This window comes from Dromiciops gliroides, chromosome 4 (assembly GCF_019393635.1).
Source record: "Dromiciops gliroides isolate mDroGli1 chromosome 4, mDroGli1.pri, whole genome shotgun sequence".
NCBI lineage: Eukaryota > Metazoa > Chordata > Mammalia > Microbiotheria > Microbiotheriidae > Dromiciops > Dromiciops gliroides.
In genome coordinates, this window is record NC_057864.1 from 342487772 (window position 1) to 342509636 (window position 21865).

General features: G+C 39.0%; 1 protein-coding gene across 3 annotated transcripts in view; it reads right to left on the minus strand.

Annotated features, from left to right (window-relative positions):
* Positions 1-21865, minus strand: part of FYN (FYN proto-oncogene, Src family tyrosine kinase) — a 313617-nt gene that overhangs the window by 49107 nt on the left and 242645 nt on the right. For 2 of the 3 annotated variants that reach the window (XM_044002169.1, XM_044002170.1), the window contains 7 exons: positions 18297-18395; positions 14984-15087; positions 12231-12380; positions 7802-7966; positions 4499-4678; positions 2388-2464; positions 2123-2276 (listed from right to left, as the gene is read on the minus strand). In XM_044002169.1, the coding sequence (XP_043858104.1) occupies positions 2123-2276; positions 2388-2464; positions 4499-4678; positions 7802-7966; positions 12231-12380; positions 14984-15087; positions 18297-18395 (929 nt within the window). Of the gene's footprint in view, positions 1-2122; positions 2277-2387; positions 2465-4498; positions 4679-7228; positions 7385-7801; positions 7967-12230; positions 12381-14983; positions 15088-18296; positions 18396-21865 lie in introns of all 3 variants that reach the window. The other variant, XM_044002171.1, reaches the window with a different exon arrangement.

The following is a 21865-nucleotide window of genomic DNA, read 5'->3' on the forward strand; positions in this document are numbered from 1 at the left end:
AGGAGCCATGTGTTCTCTCTCTTGACTAACATTTAATATGTTTTAATAAATGCTTAATGCCCCAAACTGGTGCTATAGCCTCTAATTTATAAGTGGCAATATATTAGAAACCCCAGCTAATTTTCCCTAAAACTTAAAACAGAGACAGGCACCCCCATCTAATTTCTTTTTCTTCTTCTTCTTTTTTTTTGCAGGGCAATGAGGGTTAAGTGACTTGCCCAGGGTCACACAGCTAGTAAGTGTCAAGTGTCTGAGGTCACATTTGAACTCAGGTCATCCTGAATCCAAGGCCAGTGCTTTATCCACTGCACCACCTAGCTGTCCCACCCCCATCTAATTTCAAACAAAACAGCATGATGTATGAGAAGGGTTACCAAAAAGAGGGCTAGCCTGGGGAAGAAGGTACAGGAATACTGTCCCTCTTCTTCCCTGACAACACCCAGGGAAATAGTTTTAAATACACCACTGACTACTCTGAGTCTTGGCGACCCAACATAAAGGTAGTTTCTTTCACATGCACAAGAAGACCAGCCATTTTCCATCTCGTTCACAGATCAAATATTTATGCTTAGTAAACTTTCCCTGACTCGAGGCAATCATGATTTGAAACCTTAGACTCTGTAAGCTTACTAACAGTGTTCAGGTTTTAATCCTGCTGGTATTTCCTACTTGACTGCTCCCTGTCGTCCTGCCTAGCTCGTGTTGCCTCAAGTTCACATTCCCATTTCTCCCTAGGCTGCCAACTCTAATCGAGGTTGCCTGTCTGCTATGCTCGGAGACCAAAACACACCATCTGGCCTTAGCACTGGGCTGTACAGACTTGGCTAAAGAACAAGAGCCTCCACGTGTTGGGAAAATCCAAAGAGCGGACCTGAATGGATTTTAGTACTTTTGTAGCATCTGCACTAGTCAGGATATTAGCTTGACATTTATCCTTATAGCATCAGACTGCTAAGGTCATTTTCATCCTGATATAGTATTATGGAAAGGAGTGGAGGAGAAGCATGAAATTAAATAATAACAACAAAAGAAAAAAAACCTATATGAAATTCCATGTAGATATTTTCTTTCAGCATAGCCCACCTACTGTTCATTCTTGCCTGGAATTGGAATAGGACCTCATTTAAAAAGAAGGAAATCATCTCCTCCCCCAAAACACAAACCTTAAATTCCCTAAGAAGAGGCCATCTGTTACCCCAAACTGCATATGGTAATGAAGTTGTTTAATAGAAAATTAATTGACAAACTAGAAAAAAAAAAGTGATGCTGGCACAGCCCCCAAGAGTTGTCTCTCTGGTATCTCTTTAATTAGAACACCTATTGTGTTATACATTGGAGTTATTAAGTATTTAAGATACTAGTTTGGGATCTACGTGTGCTAGAACTTTGTTTCTATAAATTTCACTTGGGGAAGGAGAGCAAAGGATGAGAGAATGTGATATTTCTATGGGTCTGTGATGGGAAACCACAGATCCCTTGGCCTTCTATAATCCTTCTACCCCAAAGGCCAAGGTGGTTCAGAGGAAAAGCAACATGTGATTTCAAAATCAGCCAAAGGGTCAACCGGCCAACCATCCATTAGCAAGCAATTTCTCTTCCTTTCTAGGTTAAATGTACAATACTATATTATATGGGAGGGGCAGGGGTTGGAGAGGATCGGTTCAGCAAATAAATTCTATTTTTAAACTTTGTTAATTTAGGGGAGTCTGTGAAGATGATGATGATAAAATAGCTAATATTTATATAGTTCTTACTAACTGTTATGTGCTATGCCAAACACTTTACAATTATTATCTCATTTGTTCCTCAGAGGAACCCTGGCAGTTAGGTGCTATTATTATCCCCATTTAATGGATGAGCAAACTGAAGCGAACAGAGGTTAAATGCCTCGCCCAGGGTCACACAGCTTGTAAGTGTCTGAGGTCTTCCAGACTCCAGGCCCAGCGCTCTGTCTACTGTGCCACCTAGTTGCACATATCCCCCTTGGGGTTTTAGGACCATATTGGAAGGAAAAGGTAAATGATATAATGGGGTAGTTGCAATAAAGGGTCTGGGTACAGTGACAGGTCAGAAAGTGACTGTTTGAAAAGAAACCCTAAGCAGCCGTCACACCAGGACTTACCTTGTCTTGCTGTGTATTCGTTGTCTTCAATCAATCTGGCCAATCCAAAATCAGCAATCTTGCATATGAGCCCGTTCCCCACCAAAATGTTTGCAGATCGAAGGTCTCTATGAATGTAATTCATCCGCTCGATATAAGCCATGCCCGCAGCAACCTGTTAAAGCACAACAGACGGTGAATAGATACACGACTTAAGGCGGGTCTGAAGTTCTCTATTCTAGGCATGCTCCATGCAAGATGCCTGCTGTCAGTCACACATACATACCTGTGCAGCCATGTCCACCAGGTTAGGCAATTTCAGAGCTCTTCCTTCTCCATCTTTTAGGAAATCCAGCAAACTCCCTAGGAATGAAAAGTGCCATTGCATCCATTTACTAGGAAAGGCCAACTTTGAAAAAGAGCTGAAGGAGTTCTTTTCAGAGGAGGTAGAGAGACACAGAGAGAACAGTGCATCTATTTCAAACAATTTAATGGTTTACGCAGGGAACAAAGATGTCCTGAGCAAGAAAAACTCATGAATAGTTTTACCCCTTTAGACAAAAGGATGGTGAACCCAATGCTCAAGAAGCTGTAGCTAAAACTCAACCAAAACAAGTTTATTCACAGAGTGATTACATGTTATAATCTGGCCTTGGAGGCAGGAGGCCTGCGTTTAAATCCTGGCTCAGATACTAGCTAGCATATAGGCATGGGGAGGGGAGGGGAGGGTAACTTCCAAGTGCCACGAGAATGTAAGTTATTATTATTTGTACTAGACCTATGATTTTATTAGTATAGGAAAATGAGGCAATTGAGGTTAAGTGACTTGCCCAGGGTCACACAGCTAGTAAGTGTTAAGTGTCTGAGGCCGGATTTGAACTCAGGTACTCCTGACTCCAGGGCTAGTGCTCTATTCACTATGCCACCTAACTGCCCCGGAAACTTCTATTAATGAGGACCAGTCCCTGATCTGAAACTTAGAATCTCAGTGAGTTGCCTTGGGGCACCAAGAAGTGAGTGACCTGGCTAAAGTCACACAGTCACTCTGTCAGAAACAGAACTCAAACTCAGATTTTCTTGACCTGTGTTGTTGCTGTTATCATTATTATTTTATTCATAGGAATGTGGGAAAATTTTCTGACTAAGTTCATGCCTGCTGAATAGCAGGCCAAACAGCAGAATAATGGGGGAAGGGCTTTGATTATTTACAAATTTAAGTCAAGAGAATATTCTGATTTATATATGGTAGAGTGGGCATTCCCCCTTAATTAGATCATAATCATCTGAACCTTAAATCAGAAAGCTAAAAGCAAAACACCCAAAGCTTCAGAAGAGTTATTATAAATAGGCCCAAATAGGGTCAGGAATAATTCCAAAAATTGAAATAATCATTTGCAGAGGCCACATGACTTACAATGGTCATCTTTTATTTTTTAAGCTTTAATCATGGAATACAAGTTATTTATGAAATAAACCCTGGAGACAACGGACAGAAGAGCTGCCAGGAAAAAATAAATCAAATCTTTTTTGAAAGAAAGCACTTGGGGTAGGAGGGGGAGACTGAACTATAGTAAGTGTCTTCTGATGTAGAATGTCTTTCCTTTTAAGAACTTTTGTTTCTTATTTGGTTCATGTATTTTTCCAAAACAAAGTAATCCTTGGCCTCACCCCCAGCAATACTGCTTTAATTAAGAAAAGAAAAAGAAAGAGAAATAAAGAATGCCCTTTACACGATGCCCTGTATTCATCTGTATGTTTAAGAAGGTAGCAGGAAGAGATATGATGTGCAGACAGTGAAGGTTGCATCTCATTTGTCTGCTACCAGTTTCTTTTTTTTTTTTTTAAATGTGTTTCATTTTTAATTTATGGAATAAAACAAGCATTTCCATAAAATAGTACACTCAGAAAGATAATTGTGTATGAAACAGCAAATCTACTATGTCCAACTTGCTATTCCTTTTAAATATATAACAAAGTTATCATGTACAATTTCTTCTTTTTTTCTACTGCAGTTTCTAAGCAAGCTGCTCAAGACTATTAAAAAAAAGAAAATCAAATGCAAACAGCTACATCCAGATTAATAGTTGAGTAGCAAAATCTGGCTGGCCTGGTACTCTAAGCAATGAGGTCCTGGGAAGAGTTGGAAAATTCTGAGCTTCAGGACTTGTAGGCAGAATACATTAGAATGTGGAAGGACACAGGGGACTCATAGTGACAGACTGAGCTGTTTTAAAAATACTTTTCACTAATGAACACACAACTGGTGCCTCCCCGATGAGGATACTAGATTTAGGCAGAAATCAGGAGGCAAGCAGGCAGACAGCGCCACTTTTCTCTCTGTAACAATCACCCATCTATGTCCCAATGGAGAGAGAAGAGGAAGAAGTATTACTCAACCTTTATTCATGTACTCTGTGACAATGTAGATCGGCTCTTCAGACACCACAGCATAAAGTTGGACCAGTTTATCGTGCTTCAGTTTCTTCATGATCTGGGCCTCCTCAAGGAAGGATTCCGGAGACATCGTGCCAGGCTTAAGAGTCTTGATGGCCACTTTTGTATTCCCATTCCAGGTACCTACAGACATCCCATAACATGGAGTCAAAATGAGAGGATCCTCTGGTGTGGAAAATGAATTTTTTAAACTAATAACTACTTGCTTAAGACAATCCATTATCAGCTCTCCCCTTCCACAGCACCCTCTTCCCCACAAATAAACCCTGTAAAAACTCCCATAGGAAACAAAGACATTTACAAGGATTCTATCAAATATTTTCAAGAGAAAAAAATCGACACTAGTTTTATTTATGGGTCATGACTGAATATGCGATTCTTTCACCACTTTCCTCATTGATTTGGTTCTGGAAGGCCCATGTGGTTAAGTGCTGTTTTCCTTTTCTGTTTCATTAATGTGAAAGAGAAATCAAGCTGGAAAACCTTGGCCCTCGCATACCTAATGACCACTGACGATAGAAGTACAGAAGCTGGTGTCACTTATCCATTAGCTAGCTGTTTTAGTGATAATCAGGGTGCTAACCCTCCCATCTGTGTTGAAGTAAAGTCTACTGTGTGGCTATTCTAAGCTTAAATTTTTTTTTTAGAAAGAACTTGAGAACTTGAGGATGCATGAATTTGGCTGAGAAATGGCCTTTGGTTTCCAGTGATCTAAAAACATTCCCACTTCAGGCTTTGGCAGCCACATGATTGGGTCCTTTTGTTTTTGGATCATCCATGCAATGAAGCACTGATAAAAAAAACCCCCAAATCTACTTGCCATTGTTATTTCAACACTGTATGGGAAAATAAGCCCCAGATTTCATGAAAGGTCAATGACAATTAGAAAGTGAATTCTATTAATGAAGAGGGGGGAGCTATGAGGAGGGAACTAAAATTAATATTTAAATATGAAATAAAACATTTAGTAAATGTTCCTTATGTTCAGATAAGGACTGACACACAGCTAGGCTATTAGAGGTTTTTTTTTTTCCTTTAAAAAATATCAATCTCCTTCTCTATAAAATAAAGGGGGGGGGCTGGACTGGATGATTTCTGAGATCCTTTCTAGCTTCATGAGTCTATTCTTAGGCTTATGATTTTTAATTGCCACTATACAAAAGGGACAATTTTATTCCCTGGGTAATTAAACAGCTGCTTATTTCCTATTAGAAAAGGAAGACCGATTTAGATGAAATTGCAAATACTTATTTATAATTTGACAACACTAATTTGAGAATTAAAAAAAAAACCCACCATATTCTATTGGGGCAGCTCTATTACCCAGGTGAAAGTCTGGTTCTTATTATTACAAAATGCAAAACACTAGGATCTATGCTGAGAAGTACAAAGTGATTACATAGCAGAATTCGTTCCCTAAAAATAAATGGGAAATTTGAAAGTTTACACAACATTCCAATATGTTCCAGGTAGTAGCCAATAATTTTCAGTAGGCTAGATTTTCCCTTTCTTTAAGAAACTCCAGCAGTAATTGAGTTAATTACAGAAGCATTCTATAATGGTTCTGAAATCTCCTGAGACAAAGCTGCTCATGGAATGGCAATGGGAAATGAACTCTTAATGGTGTGTATGGAAATTTAAAATGTACTAATTTAAAAGTTTAAAAATCCATTCTCTTATGGAGGCCTAATTCTTTTTGCCTGTGTGGATGATTCTATTAAAATTCTTGGGCCCTAGGCCTCATAAATAAGATTTTTAAATACCTCATAATTAAACTGCTAATTAAGATCTTTCAGAGTAATGTGGTCTAGCCTCTGCCTCTGATTGAACAAGATCACGCCTGTATCAATGCAGGTTAATGTATGCATGTGTGAGAGGCAGCATGGTATTAAAAGATTAAAAGGATTGAAATCCTGCCACTGCTACTTATCCGTTTTGTGACCATGTGCAAATCATTTCATCTTTCTGAGCCTAAGTTTTCTTAGTTGTCGAACGGACATTATAGCACTTACCTCACAGGACTTTTGTGAGGTTTGAAGATGATAATCTATGCACAGAATGAATCAAACTTTAAAGTGTTCTATGCCCGTCTAATATGATGATGACGATTTATTAAGTGTTTACTGTGTGCCAGGCACTGTACTAAGTACTGGGATGATGATATTTATTCCATTTTAAAAGAGCTCTGAGAAAGAAGAATCCATTGTCAACTCAACTAAGGAAGCTTTACCTTCATCTCAGATGCTTGTCAGTGGAGCACAAACTTGCGGACAATCTGTAGGCAAAGACCCCTTGGATTGTGCTCTATCATTGACAACTAAGTGAATGAAAATGGAAGTCTTTTCTCTAGAGAATCTTACGTCCTCATTTCTTAAGAGAAAAAGATGCTTTAATTCTATGCTGTTTTCCTGGCCAACAGTTCCCACAATGCATGGGAATCACTGATAGAAAAATGAGCCTGGAATAATGAGGCCTATGGATGTCGTCTTTGGAGCACCACAACCCAGAACAGTAGAAAACAGCCAACTATGCTCTGGTGGGCTCATTTACTCCATCCTTCAGGCTATCCTAGACAAGGTGGATGAGTATTCAGGTGTTGGTATATTTCTGTTCAGTCTTTCTCTCAAGTGGCTCTTAAGGGGCATCCAAAGCAAAACACACTCTCTGCCTTACCAAACCACACTTCAGCGAAACACCCCTGACCAAGCTTCTTCTCCAGTAACAATGACTCCCGTGCAACTTCCCATGCATCTTTAGCCAATCCAACGGTTTGTGGAGTACAACTCGAGGCAACCACAGTTAAGTTAAAACACAAACCATCAGCTTTCTCTATAGGAAAGGGAATTAATAAAGAAAACAAAGTTCTTACAATCCAAAATTATGCATGCAATGGAAAAGATGGAAGGTGATTCGCCCTTTGGTGAATTCCCATTTAGAAACTGAGGGCAGTGACTTTATGACAGTGTTCAAAACGGCTTCCTTCCTTCCTTCATTAATTGAGGCTCACCATTACAATAAAAATGAAGCCATTTTCCCAAAGTGAAAACTCACAGAGAGAAAACAAAATTTTGGATTTTCTGAAATAACAAAGTTCAATGTCCAAACACATCTTATCCTATTACCCAAGAATTCAGAACTTTTTTTATTACTTGCTGGTCATAAAGTGTTCCTCATTCACCTTCCATCTTTCGTACCTTATTTCCCAAACAGGGAAGATAATAATAGAATAACTGAGTTACAGCATACCCATCCATACTTCCCCAAACTGCCCATTTCCCAGTCTCTTGATCAACTGAAGGGATTCACGTGGAATTTCCCAGACATCTTTGGTTTTGACAGACAGATCAGTAAGCCTCGGCATTCCTTTATGACAGGGGACTACTAAGCGGCAGCAAAGGCCTGCAGCTCTCTCTGAAGGAGCAGCAACGGAGCCAACAGCCAGAGAGGAAAAAGAAAAGCGCAATACATGAAACAAAACATTTACAACAAGTATATAAACCCAACACCAGTGAACAACAGCTACTCACAACAACTGTTACGTCAGCAGGGGGGGGATTAGAAATCACACACGGAAATACATTTGTTTGAGATAGAGCAAAGAAAAAAATTAAATTTGATGTGGGTTCCCCCCCCACTTCTTTTTATTCAATCCTTTAAGGATGGTTAATTACTTTGAATCTGAGTTTCTGCACTTTCTAGGTAAGATGGAAGGTTTCAGCCCCACATGCTGATTAGATACTTTCTTGGAACCTTGAAAACACATCCTTATGTTTTAGTAGAGGCCATAAGTGGGCAGATGGCACCTTTGATTTACATGAATACATTCCTCTCTCTTTCCCTCTTCCCTCCCCTCAATCATTAGGACTCTGCTTGGAAGATTGGGGATTCTGTGTATTCTGAATGAATATATTTATAACTACAACCCTGGTGTTAGAGCTTAAGGCTTTACAGAACAGCAGATTGTTCTAAACTAATAGCATGAAAAACTGCACCTGGGATATGGGGAAAGGAGGTCAAACTTCACCAGTCATTCTTTCTGGGATTCAAACAAAACCTTACAGAATTCAAGAGCAGAGTGTATATACATCACTGCTGTCTGGAATACTACAGTCTGTTACTTTGCTCTGAGGTTGGACTCATAAGTCAAAACGAGAAGCATTATTAAGGACTTACTATTTGCCAAGCTCTGTGTTATAAAATCCCAGAGTGGCCTAGGACAGGGAAACACTGGACTGGGGAGGAATGAAAAGAAAGAGAAAGAAAACTCAGACAAGTTTGAGAGTGCGAAAACAATGTGGACACAGTGAAAAAGAAAATGAAAAGCAGTGATTACTGAGCATAGAGCTTAGCAAACTATGGCGGAGGGCCAAATCTAGCCCAGTGGGCTGAGCAGCTTTTTACATGTTTAAATAAAATAAAATTTTATTTAAACATATAAAAGCCATTCTTAGTTTCCTCCAGTATAAAAGCAAATGCAGGGTCTAGTTTGCCAACCTCTGACTTAAAAGACATTTGGAAATGTGGGTTTTTTGTTTGTTTTTTTTTTTTTTGGCTTTCAGGCTATAATTGTTGTTCAGTTGTTTTCAGTTGTGTCTGACTCTGTGACCCCATTTGGGGTTTCTTGGCAAAGATACTGGATTGGTTTGCCCTTTCCCTTTCCAGCTCATTTTACAGATGAGGAAACTGAGGCAAACAGGGTTGAATGACTTGCTCAGGGTCACACAGCTAGGTAGTGTTTGAGGCCAGATCTGAGCTTAGGAAGATGAATGTTCCTGACTCCACATCTGGTACTCTATCCACTGTGCCACCTAGCTGCCCTATTAAGCTATAATAGTGGTTATCAATGCCAACTTGGAAGGAGATCTGTACAGCAGAGATGTCAAACGCCAGCTGAATGTAGGAACCAGATTAAAGTGTAATTGGGAAACATTTAACAAAATAAATAAAAATACAATACAACGTAGATAATGTTGTTTTGTTATTTTCTAAGGTAATAAATCGGATGAAAGGGTCATGGTTCCATACCAGTATCATGACAGGCTAGGACACTGGGCCAAATCTAATAAAATTACAGGGATAAAAAAAATTACAGGGATAAATATAAAGATTTACTCTGGGGTTCCAAGAAAAATCAACTTCTCAAGCACAATGTGGAGGGTATGGGGGAAGGTAGGCATGACTAGACATCAACTGGTTTGAAAAAGATTTCTCAGTCTTTGCAGACTTCAAATTAAATGAGTCAACAGTGTAGCCAAAAAAGCTAATGTGATCTCAGAATGTATGTTAAGATAGTTTCAGAAACCAGAACTGAGGAGGTGATAATAATGAGATGGCAAATAAGGGAAATGACCTTTAGTATAGGCTATGTAATGAATGACAGCAGTAAAGGGAAATAGGGGGGAAAAACCTAACACATTAGACAGTCCTATCTTTTGCTAAGAATCTGGTTGACAGAGACTATAACTTATTCAAATGTAGCACAAAGGGGTGGGAAAGGCTGGTAATAATGATATTTTAAAAGACCCAGAAAATGGAGACCAGCCAGACTCTTTCTCTCCCCCCGTCCTCCTCTCTCTCATAGAAAAATTACATAGAATAAGGCCCTGAGAATTTGGGTAGGAATGAATTTATTTGACTATAACATAAGGGCAGGCTTATGTAAAAGAGAGAGAAGTGAGGGGAAAAAAGAGGCCATGGAAAAGCAAGTCTTAGCTTAAGATGGCTTAAAAAAAAAGATAAAAAAATTTTCTGCTGCTTTTTATAACACTATCTCCTTATCTTTATGATGCAGTTAAGGTGCCTTCTGCAACATGTTTTCAAAGAATCAAAACACCAGAGACTCTACTATGCAGCTGATACGTGGTTATAATAAAATGGAATTCAACATTTATGAATCCACACAGCAGCTGGGCATTTCAAGTTATTATTTAAACTCAGATATTCTGTTCTATTTCCCTCCTCCCTCCCCAAATTATTCTTATTAAAATTCCCCTAAAGCAAAGGTGTTATTTGGGGGAGGGGGTACAGAGCAAGGTGGGGAGGGCATTCAGACCTATAGTTTCATTGGTTTAGGGGCTTCCTAGTATTGAAACCCCCTCCACTAACTGTAGATCAGCAATTCACCTGTAACTTATAGTTTAAGAGAATTGTCTTGGGGTGCTGAGAGTTTAAGCAACTTGTCTTTGATCCTGCAGCTAGCCTTCCTGACTCCAAGGCCAACCTTATATCCTACCTGCCTCACTGCTTCTCTTCATCAAGAAATGAAATCTTTAATTATCTTTCTGCCATCTCCAAGGGTGGGGGGATGGGTCTGTTTCATCAATCAATATCACTTTATTTTTTTATTTTTAGTGAGGCAATTGGGGTTAAGTGACTTGCCCAGGGTCACACAGCTAGTAAGTGTTAAGTGTCTGAGGCTGGATTTGAACTCAGGTACTCCTGACTCCAAGGCCAGTGCTCTATCCACTGCGCCACCTAGCTGCCCCCAATCAATATCACTTTAAATGTTGTTTTTTAAATTTATTTATCCAGCCTGAGACCAATAGGTATGCACTTGATGTTAATGTGCTGTGTGTTCAAGAAGTGATGAATGTGAATGGGGCAGCAATATACACTAAGAGTAAATATCTTGGTGAAGAGCAGGATGCCCACTGAGCCTTAGAATGTTTCAACCTGTAAATGTGTGTCAAAAGAAATTGCCAGCTGGTTGTTTATATTTAATTAATTATATATTATTTATATTTAAAGCCTTTACTTCCCAGCATTTGGGCAAAGACAATCAAGAATGCTGCCATGTAGAAGTTATTTTCCCCACATTCAAAAGTTGCCTATTTACAGGTACACTAAAATTAGTAGCCCCATCGGAGGTAAGACATATAATTTAAACAGTAATTAAATAAGTATCATTTGCACCATTATGGTGAGCGGACTTTAAGTTAGATTAGAAAAGAAAGCTCTATTGGGGACAGAACACTACTCTCAATGAGTTGGAAAATGAGTATCGTCAAGAGAACAGGATCTATGCGCACAGTGATTATGGTAGTAATGTTTTGTTTAAACCAAGGCCTAAAGTTCCACACTTGGAACAAGAGTCATCAATGTACATGGCCTGCCACAGACCATATTATCTTATTTCTGTGGTTCTCGAGTATGTTAACTGAGGAGCTTGTGGAAAGAAAAGCACTTTGGAGATTTTAGGACAAACAGCTGCAAAGTCTGTCCATTGTTCTCTACTCTGGGTATCCTGAAGCCTTAACAATAATATGTGAATTAATGGCATAGGAAATTTGTGAACATCCACAAGATAGCTAAGCCAGCAATAGAAGGTCCTATTATGTGGGCTGGCAAAGAAAATATTCTCTTCCTGGTGCAGTAGAAAGTGTGAAGTCACTATGGCAGCATTTGTGTCTTGCTTCAGACAATTACTAGCTATGTAAAATAGGAGAGCAAATCACTTAAACTTTCAGAACCTCAAATTCTTCCCATGAAAAATGGGGCTAACAATACTTGTACTCCTACTTCCCAAGCTTGTTGTGAAGAAAATGCTTTTCAAGATTTTAAAAAAGCATCCTATAAACGTGAGGGTTTAAAAATATTACTACTAGTAGTATGTACCATTGCTTGAAACTTTTCCCTCCCTTACCGTTACTTGGGAACTAAGTAACAATGAAGTTACCTGAGTAATGCTGGACGAGCTGCTGAAGAGTTTCAAACTGGGCTCTTGTTGTAATATAGTAGCCACCATTGTCAAGTTTTCGGATCTTATAATGTTTGACATGGTCTCCTTTCATATCATCCCAGTCACGGATAGAAAGTGAATAGGCACCTGTAGAACATACACAGTATCAGTAGCTTGTTGTCATTTTGGGAATTTACTTTTTTTTTTTCCCTTAAAGACTCATTTAACTTATTTTTATCATTTAGCGAAGACAGATGGGTACACACACATATGTACATTTTTTAATCTTTCCATCTCTAACACTATCTTTCTCTTCTCTCAATCTTTTTCTCTTCACCTCTAATCCTATCTTTATATCTTCTCTTCTCTCTCCAACCCTATCTTCCTATCTTTCTATCTCTAACCTTATTTTTCTCTTCTATCTTTTTATCTCTAACCCCATCTATCCACTCACCCATTCATCACTTCAACCCTTTCCAATGCAAAACCCTGCACAATTTACATTCCACTTTGTTTTATACCTCTCTAGTGTCCATCCATCCATCCATCCATCCATCCATCCATCCATCCATCCATCCATCCATCCATCCATCCATCCATCCATCCACCTGATGTGTATATACAACACATGCAAGTGTGTATACACACATGCATACACATACACATGTATACATGTGTACATGTGTATATGAAATAAAATGAGACATCATGTAAAGTATTTTACAAACCTTAAAGTGCTATGTAAATACCAGCTGTTGTATAGAAATACACATATTTTGCATTATGCATATTATACATATAATATATAGAATAGAATAAGCATTTATTAAGTGCTTACTATATGCCGGGCATTCTGCTATTTCAGGTAGGCTCCAAACATGCTTCATTTCATCTTTCCTCCCCAGCCTTGCTATCCACAGTGTTCATCCCTTCCTCCCCACTCCAGTTCTGGAAGCATGATCAAATCATCTCTCCCAATGCTGCTGGAAAGATGTGCCAGTCTACTTCTCTATGTCCCCACTCACCATCCCTGTAACTTTTGGTACCGAAGTGCCCCTGTCTGGTCACCATTCCCCTCTGTGTGTTGTTACCCTCTGTTGAACCATAACATCTTTAGGGAGAGGGACTCTTTACTTTTGTGTCCTCAGCATATAGCACTTAATATGATTTTGTATTCCTTTATTTTTTTCATTCATCCATCCATTCTACTACTGTATTTCCTTCTCAAAGGTAGAAAGAAACAATGAGTTGAACACTGCCCAGCTCCCATTCTTCTTAAATAGAAGAGATGGAAAGGACCTTTTGAGGCACACTAGTCTACTCCTGATACCTTCATTTTATGGTTGAAGAAACTGAAGATTAAGAGAAGCATATTGATTTGCCCAAGCTAATAAGGGGCAGGAGCCAGAATTAAAACCCATGTCCTCTGACTCTAAAACCATTAATCTTTGGGGGTGGGGGCAATGAGGGTTAAATGACTTGCCCAAGGTCACACAGCTAGTAAGTGTCAAGTGTCTGAGGTCGGATTTGAACTCAGGTCCTCCTGAATCCAGGGCTGGTGCTCTATCCACCTCACCACCTAGCTGCCCCCTATTATTCTTTCTCATAAACAGCACTGCCTAAAGGCTTGTCTCACATTTCTAATTTTATTACCAGGGCTTAGCATGGTGCTAGACACAGAGTTGTTAATAAACTCATTCCCATTCAATTAATACAAACTAAGAATTGTCACTGGACCTGCATTCCTCTCTCTCTCTCACCCAAGTATCATCCAGAACAGGCATAGTCTATCTGGTAGACAAAGACAATAGCCAAATAAACTAAAAATCCCATTTATCCAATTAAATACAATTTGCTCCCTCATGCTGAACATTTTATAAGAACCTATAACCAACAGCTAAACTGATTAACTGGAGAGATGAACAACTGCCCACCTTCCCTTGCCCACCTCTTCTTCTTCTTCTTCTTCTTCTTCTTCTTTTTTTTTTTTTTTTTTGGTGAGGCAATTGGGGTTAAGTGGCTTGCCCAGGGTCACACAGCTAGTATGTGTTAAGTGTCTGAGGCCGGATTTGAACTCAGGTCCTCCTGAATCCAGGGCTAGCCACTATCCACTGCGCCACCTAGCTGCCCCTTGCCTACCTCTTCTTAAGGCTGTTAACAAATTCTGAATTAATAAGGAAAAGGATGTGAGGGAGGAGAGGCTCATAGCTCCAGTAGGAGTCCACACACTACTCCCCTTCTGCTAACAAAACTGTAGGATTGTTCTCTGAAAAACCAGGAGTTTCTGAAAGGAGGAGAAAGAAACCTAGCAGGGTCTAGTCATTCTAGGATTCTATATTCTTTAGATGGATAGAGCTATAGAAAAAAACAATTTATAAGCACTTATTAAATGCTTACCATTCTCCAGGCACTGTGGAAAGGACTGAAAATAAAAAATAAAAAAAGAGTCCTGGCCTTCAAGAAGCTTACATTCTAATATCCCTGACCTTCATAAGTAGTTTGCCAGAAGGGCGGTAGACAGAGGGAATGACCTTGATTTTATGCCTGTTACCTACCCCACTATAATTATGGAGTTCAAAAAGAACTTAAGCAACAGAACCGACTCCTTTGGATGAAATTAACACTATCTGTTTTACATTTCTATACAATACAAAGTTGTTTGTTTTTTTTTTAATCTTTTTTTCTCTTCTCTAGGTTAACCTGAAGAAACTAAATAATGGACAAGCAGCGACTTCTCCTAGTCATCATACCTTTGGTGGTTTCACTCTCTCGGATAAGAAAGGTACCTCGTGGATTTCCAAAAGACAAAAGTTGTCTTTCTGCATCTTTGCGGCCAAGTTTTCCAAAGTACCACCTTTAGGAAAGGCAAATAGGAACAAGAAAATAAAATATTTAATCACTCATTTATATATCAGAATCAGAGTAAACTCTCTTGACTTGAGTGAGTGGAAGAAAGTTGATGAGACTGAATATAAATCCCCTTCTGGTCCGTGTCTCCTGGTATTTTTGGTGTCATTCAAGTCTTTGTTTATTTGATAATCATGCCTATTCTTTTTCAGTCCTTCCTTGTCTCTCCTCTGCCCCCTACTCAGCTTCACTGTTAGCTTTAATTTTCCACAGTGGTTTTATAGTTCTTTCCCAGGATTTTTTAATCAAGGCAAATTACAGAATCTATGAATTCTTCAGGAGATCTCCCAGTAGGGAGAGACCCCTGAAGTAAATTCCATTTATGACATTGATGAGTCCTAGGGAGTTGCTTGAGACACACTACTCTACACGACCTTATGCATCAAATCATTCTTTAAAAATCAGCAGACTTGAATAGTAGCAAAATTTTCTTCCCCTCAAAAGATGGTAGGGAGCTAGTTTGTGTTAAAATTCTTATCTGCCTATACTGAGGCAGGGATCCTGCACTTTGTGAAAATGAAGCTGCCCCGGGGCAGCTAGGTAGTGCAGTGGGTAAAGCACCAGCCCTGGAGTCAGGAGGACCTGAGTTCAAATTTGACCTCAGACACTTGACAATTACTCCCTGTGTGACCCTGGGCAAGTCACTTAAACCCAATTGCCTCACCAAATCAAAAAAAAAAAAAAAAAAAAAAGAAGTGGCCCGTTTTGGGGGTCAGAGGGCCTTAAGTCAAATCCTGCATCCAACACTTGCTATCTGTGTGACCTCAAGGCATGGTTTCCTCATTAATAAAATGAAGCTTTGGACAAGATGACCTCTGAGGTTTCCTCAATCTATGATCCCATGTTCCCTGGCACTTACTCAGTGAACATAATTACAATTCAAAGGGAAAACAAAACAAAAATTAAAAAACAAACAAACAAGATAGGCCTTAGCAAATGTAAAGATCGTTATTCAGGTAAAAAATGGTTTTCAACTCAAAAGGCCAAACTAGAAATATGTTCATATGATATTTTCACGAGTGTTCTTGCCCATACGCAAAAAAATATAGAAGCTGTAGCTAGCTCAAGATTGCTGCTGAGCTTCCTTGCTGGTTTTTATATGTCCCTTTGCACTCAGTAGGTATTGAATATTTAGTGAAACAAAGAATATCCAGTGAACATCTGGATTTTGATTGAGTTCAAGTCCCTGTTGGATGCAGCTACATGAACACTGATTTGTGTCTGCATTTTCTGCAGGCTTATTTGTTTTAATCACATCCTAAAGAGTTTTTAATATCCCTTTTGGATAAAATACTATGTTTTAGGATTATATTTTAAATGGATGTTATATTATGTAACTCAGTAACCTTTGTTATACTATTTTAAATATTTTTTCCCCTGTACTGTCAAGTCCTATCACAGTTCAGTTAATCAAGGTTTATGTAAGGAAAGGGGTAGGTTTTGGTACAGTGGTTACATTTATTTATTAGGTTCTGAGTATTGCACCAGGTGCTGGAAAAATGAAAAGAAGAATCCTAGAGAATCCAATAAATAGTCTACCTATAGGAAGAATTTAAAAAAATTTAAATATGATAAAGTCTTGTTTCTATATTTGATATTTTGAAGTCTAGATATAGCTGATATCATCATTTCATTGATGCAAGGTCTTCTCTCTCTCCTTATGTAAACCGCAACTCCTCCATACCTTTTCATCCTGTGGGATTCTTGTCTATAGTTGCCCATAAGTCCTCAAATGATCTAACCAACATACTAAAGACTTTTTAATATCTTCTGAATACTAAACTCAGGCCATCTAGTTGTTTTTCCCTATGGGACTCACTTGCCTTTTCTTGTCATAACTAACCTTGTTTATAGTTTATACCACTTCATTCTAGACACTAGCTTAACAAAATTCCAATTTATTATACCTGCAATCTGCCAATTGTTAGGTTTTCCTAAGGATGAAGACATTTTATCAAAGAGAAGAGATCACTTTTTTGTATCTTAACTCTTCAATGACTGAGTCAGCAAAGCACTAAAAGCTACATTTCTAGTTCAAAGTGATACAAAAGGGTTTAGAAGACCGTTGGGCCAATTGTCTGGGAACCATGGTCCTCCTGGTTTGCATTCATGCTATAAGTAAGCTATAAGAGAACGCAAGAAGTGAAAGAACTCAGAAAAGCTTGCTGCTGCTAGACTCTAATGTTTTTCTTCAAAGTAACTATAGTTAATTTCATATCCCAAACCCACGTGCTAACATTGCTTTTATTACCAGGTTAGCCAATGTTTTTTTCTTCCCTTTTTAAGAGCCAAAAGTCTTAAGGAAAAACCCCTTCTCAGAGCATAACCTCATTTGTAGACTGTAGCTTTGAAGTTAAAAACTATAATATGACATTTCAGGGGCACCTTTTATCTTGTAGGATAGCAAAGTGGTTTACAAATCTGCCTGGAAACATAAATGCGATTTTTTTTCATTCACTGGTGCTGAAATTCAGTCACAAGGAAAATAGAGCTCAGGGTCACTGAACACTTAAAAGCAGGAAAACAAAACAGATCTTCTTAGTGAAAAATATAAGGGGAATTAAAGGCAAGAAAATGATCTACTTGGGGATTTATCTAGACCACTGAGATGAACTTCTATTCATAGTGAAGCAGAATACCATTACTGACATTAAGGTATGGATACTGGCATACTAGGGCCAGATTACTGTTCTTCTGGTTGGGTAATTACCCCCAAAGCCAAGTGTGAGAACCAAGTTTCCAAGTTTGTCAGATCAATGCTTTTCCTTGTGCCAGACTAGAATCAGTAAAAACTGAGATGAGCTCAAAGGCTACCAGATAAAAACTTAACTGCCCTTAAAAGGAGTCTTCCCCTCCATGACCTACCACTTCTTTCAACTAGAGGTGCTCATGGAATCGTTATTACCACTCTAGCACACAGAGACTGTTAGTTGCAAGAGTAGTCTATTGATTTCAATTTTCTTGGCCCTAGGATATTAATATTCTTATTACTACTGATAGAGCCTTGGAGCAGAGCAGCCTCATTGCTGCTACTTAACAGTGAAGCTGAGGCTAAGGACTAACACAAATCTCTGGTCTCTACCTTAGCACCATGTTAGCAATTCTTTGAAATGAGTGATTAAAGTAAAAACAAACAAATTAAGAACAAAGACATACTCTTCTGCCTGGATAGAGTCAACTGGGGCCACATAATTGCTGGGAATGTAACCAGTCTCTCCTGTTGTCAGGGAACGGGCTTCCCACCAATCTCCTTCACTGTAAGACAGGAAGACAGAATCGAAAGAGAGAGGTTAATAAATCATTCTTTAATACAATTTATATATTTAGAGTAGCCAAAAGAATTAGGAGGTGATTTCCTAATTATTCATTCATTCATTCAATATACATTATGGGTTTACTATGTGCAGTAAACTTAACTGTGGGGGATACATATTGGCATTTATTAAGAACCTACTATGTGCTAGGAATCCTGATAGGTGCTGGAGACTCAAAAATAATTTAGGTACCTATGCTTACCCTTAAGAAACTTATAGCTAGCAGAATCTAGCACTCTAATACTCACTTTACAATACAACTCTTCACTGCTCTGGCTCATAGGAGACATCTGTAAAGTATTTAACACAGTTCCTGGCAGACAGAAGGTGCTTAATAAATGCTTGTTCCCCTTCCCCAAATTCCAACATCTCCTGTAATGAAGACCACAAGCTTAAGTTACATGTTGCCTTTTTCTGTTGATGCTGATGAAAGCTAGGTACCGATTATGTACCTGGTGTGCTTTGCTAGGCATTAGAGATGCAAAGACTAAAAACAAACAATTCTTGCTCTCAAAGTGCTTACATTCTATTGGGAGAGGCCTGATCCTTTGTCCATATATGGACATATACAAAATAAACACAAGGCAGTTAAATAGAATAAGATAATTAGAGAGGAAGGGAGGGTACTAGCAGCTCCAATTCAGTAACCTATAAACGATATAGATTTGTGCTCTCATATGTCAGATTTAAGTTGTTGGGCCACAAAGAAGGACTGGAGATTCTTCCATGGAAGGTATAGAACTCTGAGATTTCGGCGCTTACATTGTGGGACAATATAGAGATGAACAGAGACCCCAACATGCTTCTGGGAAACATCACCAAATATCTTAAAGGACTGCATAGATTGCCACAAAAACAAACCTCTTCTAGGTAGGAAAATGCAGGTAAATCTCCTGGGAAGGGAAAATTGAACTGAAACCTCTGTGGAGATTTTTATTACTGTAGTTTATAGTGTTATACTGATATGCAAAGAGAAATCAAGCATGCCCATGAAAAGCAAGAGAATAAAATTCACCGCCCTATGATGTGCCATGTAGTTAGATGACAATCCTTATGCTCATGGTATTGTGGAAAAGATGTTCTAAGTTTAAATCATACAGACTTTAGCTCAGATTTTCCCGGAGAATCAGTGTTATGATAGTGAGGTATGATTCTGACGCCTATCTTTCTTTTTTCTAGAAATCCCTACAAATGCCATATTTAATAAACTGAAATGGTGAACCTATATTCTATATAATTCATGCCTTTCTAAGTACACTCAAATCAAGCAACATAAAAATAACAGCACATTACTAATATGCTATAATACTATGTTAATATAGCATATTTAATAGTTCACTGTATACTCTTATTATCTTATTCTTAATTCCTGCATTGTTTTTACTGCAACACCATCAGAGGATGAAGGAACCTCTTTGCTGGGAGACACTTTAATGTGCATCTTTGAGGAGACTTTAAGACCAGGGTTTTTAACCTTTTTGTGTCACAGACCCCCCTGACAGTCTGGTGAAGTCTCTGGGCCCCTTCTTAGAATAATGCTTTTAAATGCATAAAATAAAACACAGAGGATTATAAAGGTAAACAATTATACTGAAACATAGCTATCAAATTTGTGTTTAGAAGTCCACAGGCCCCAGGTAAAGAAAGCTTGGCTTGAAAGGTGAAATTTAGGTATAGTACTGAATGCTTTGGGAGAAATCTGATACAGGAATGTTCACTTAGCTGCCTTTTGCTTTCTTTCCACTGGAAATTCCCCACGAATAAGCACGGGCATGTAGAAAAAAATCTACTGGATTTTTGCTGCATCTGAGGTTTGGCTAGCATCCATTTTCTCAAAATTAGTTGAGTAACATGTACCTTAATTCTCACGCTGCCTGCTTGCATGGCTATGTGGACAATGTGCTGTGTTAGAAGGCAAATCCCTTCAAGTCAAGGACTGCCACAAGGGGGCAGGGGAGGGGAGAAGAGGGTGTTACTCTGATGCTCAGTGATATGCAGTGGGGAATCCTTCCTGACTTGAGGATGCTTGTAAAACACGCGCGCGTGTGTGTGTGTGTGTGTGTGTGTGTGTGTGTGTGTGTGTGTGTGTAGGGAGAAAGGGAGGGAGGGAGAGGGAGAGGGAGAGGGGGGGAGAGAGAGAGAGAGAGAGAGAGAGAGAGAGAGAGAGAGAGAGAGAGAGAGAGAGAATATGAGAATATTCACCAAAGGAATATTTGTTTCCCCAGCTATACTCATTTGTATTCACAAGCTTCAGTAGAGCTGAGCTGCTCCTGTAGACATGCAGAATTACTGTCTATGTGGCTTACTGAAGGATGTAAGAGGCCGTAGAAATAAGGGCCTGAATGGCTATTGCCACCTTTCTGTCTTCCCTTGCCCCTTCCTCTCCAACATTTAATAAAAGATTAAATTTCCCTTGAATACTTACGGTCTTATAGCTCACCAAGGAATAAAATGTGGGGGTCAGGCAACATGCATTTATTTTAATTTAATTTTTTAATTTTATCACTTGGGTTCAAACCTAGCTCTTTTATTACTCCTTGTGTGACTTTGGCCAAGCTGCTTATTCTTTTTTTGTACCTATTCTATTCCACTGATCCACCTCTCTATTTTTTAGCCAGTACCAGATTGTGTTTTTGTTTTGTTTTGTTTTGTTTTTGCGGGACAATGAGGGTTAAGAGACTTGCCCAGGGTCACACAGCTAGTAAATGTCAAGTGTCTGAGGCCACATTTGAACTCAGGTCCTCCTGAATCCAGGGCTGGTGCTCTATCCACTGTGCCAACCTAGCTGCCCCCCCTTTTTTAATCATAAAAGGATTTTATTGTTTTCCAGTTACATTTTAAAATAGTTTTCAACATTTGTTTTTATAAAATTTCTAGTTCCAAATTTTTCTTCTTCCCTCTCTTTCCTTCCCCCTTCCCCAAGATAGCAAGCAATCTGATACAGGTTATATGCCAACATGCATTTATTAAGCATATATTATGCACCAGGCCTAATGCTAAGCATTGGAGATACAAAGAAAAGCAAAAGATATTTCCTGGACTCAATGTTCTAATGGGGGAGGGGGGAAGAGTATATACAAAAAATCATGTACAAATAAGATTAAGAATAAGACAAAATAGGGGGCAGCTAGGTGGTGCAGTGGATAAAGAACTGGTCCTGGATTCAGGACAACCTGAGTTCAAATCCAGCCTCAGATACTTGACACTTACTAGCTGTGTGACCCTGAGCAAGTCATTTAACCCTCATTGACCTGCCACCACCCCCCAAAAAAGAATAAGACAGAACAAATTGAGGATACTCTTAGAGGGAGAGCACTAGCATTAAAGAGGATCGTTTTGAGAGCTGAATAGAGGTCAGATGGGGGCAGCTAGATGATGCAGCGGAGAGACCACTGGCCCTGGAGTTAGGAG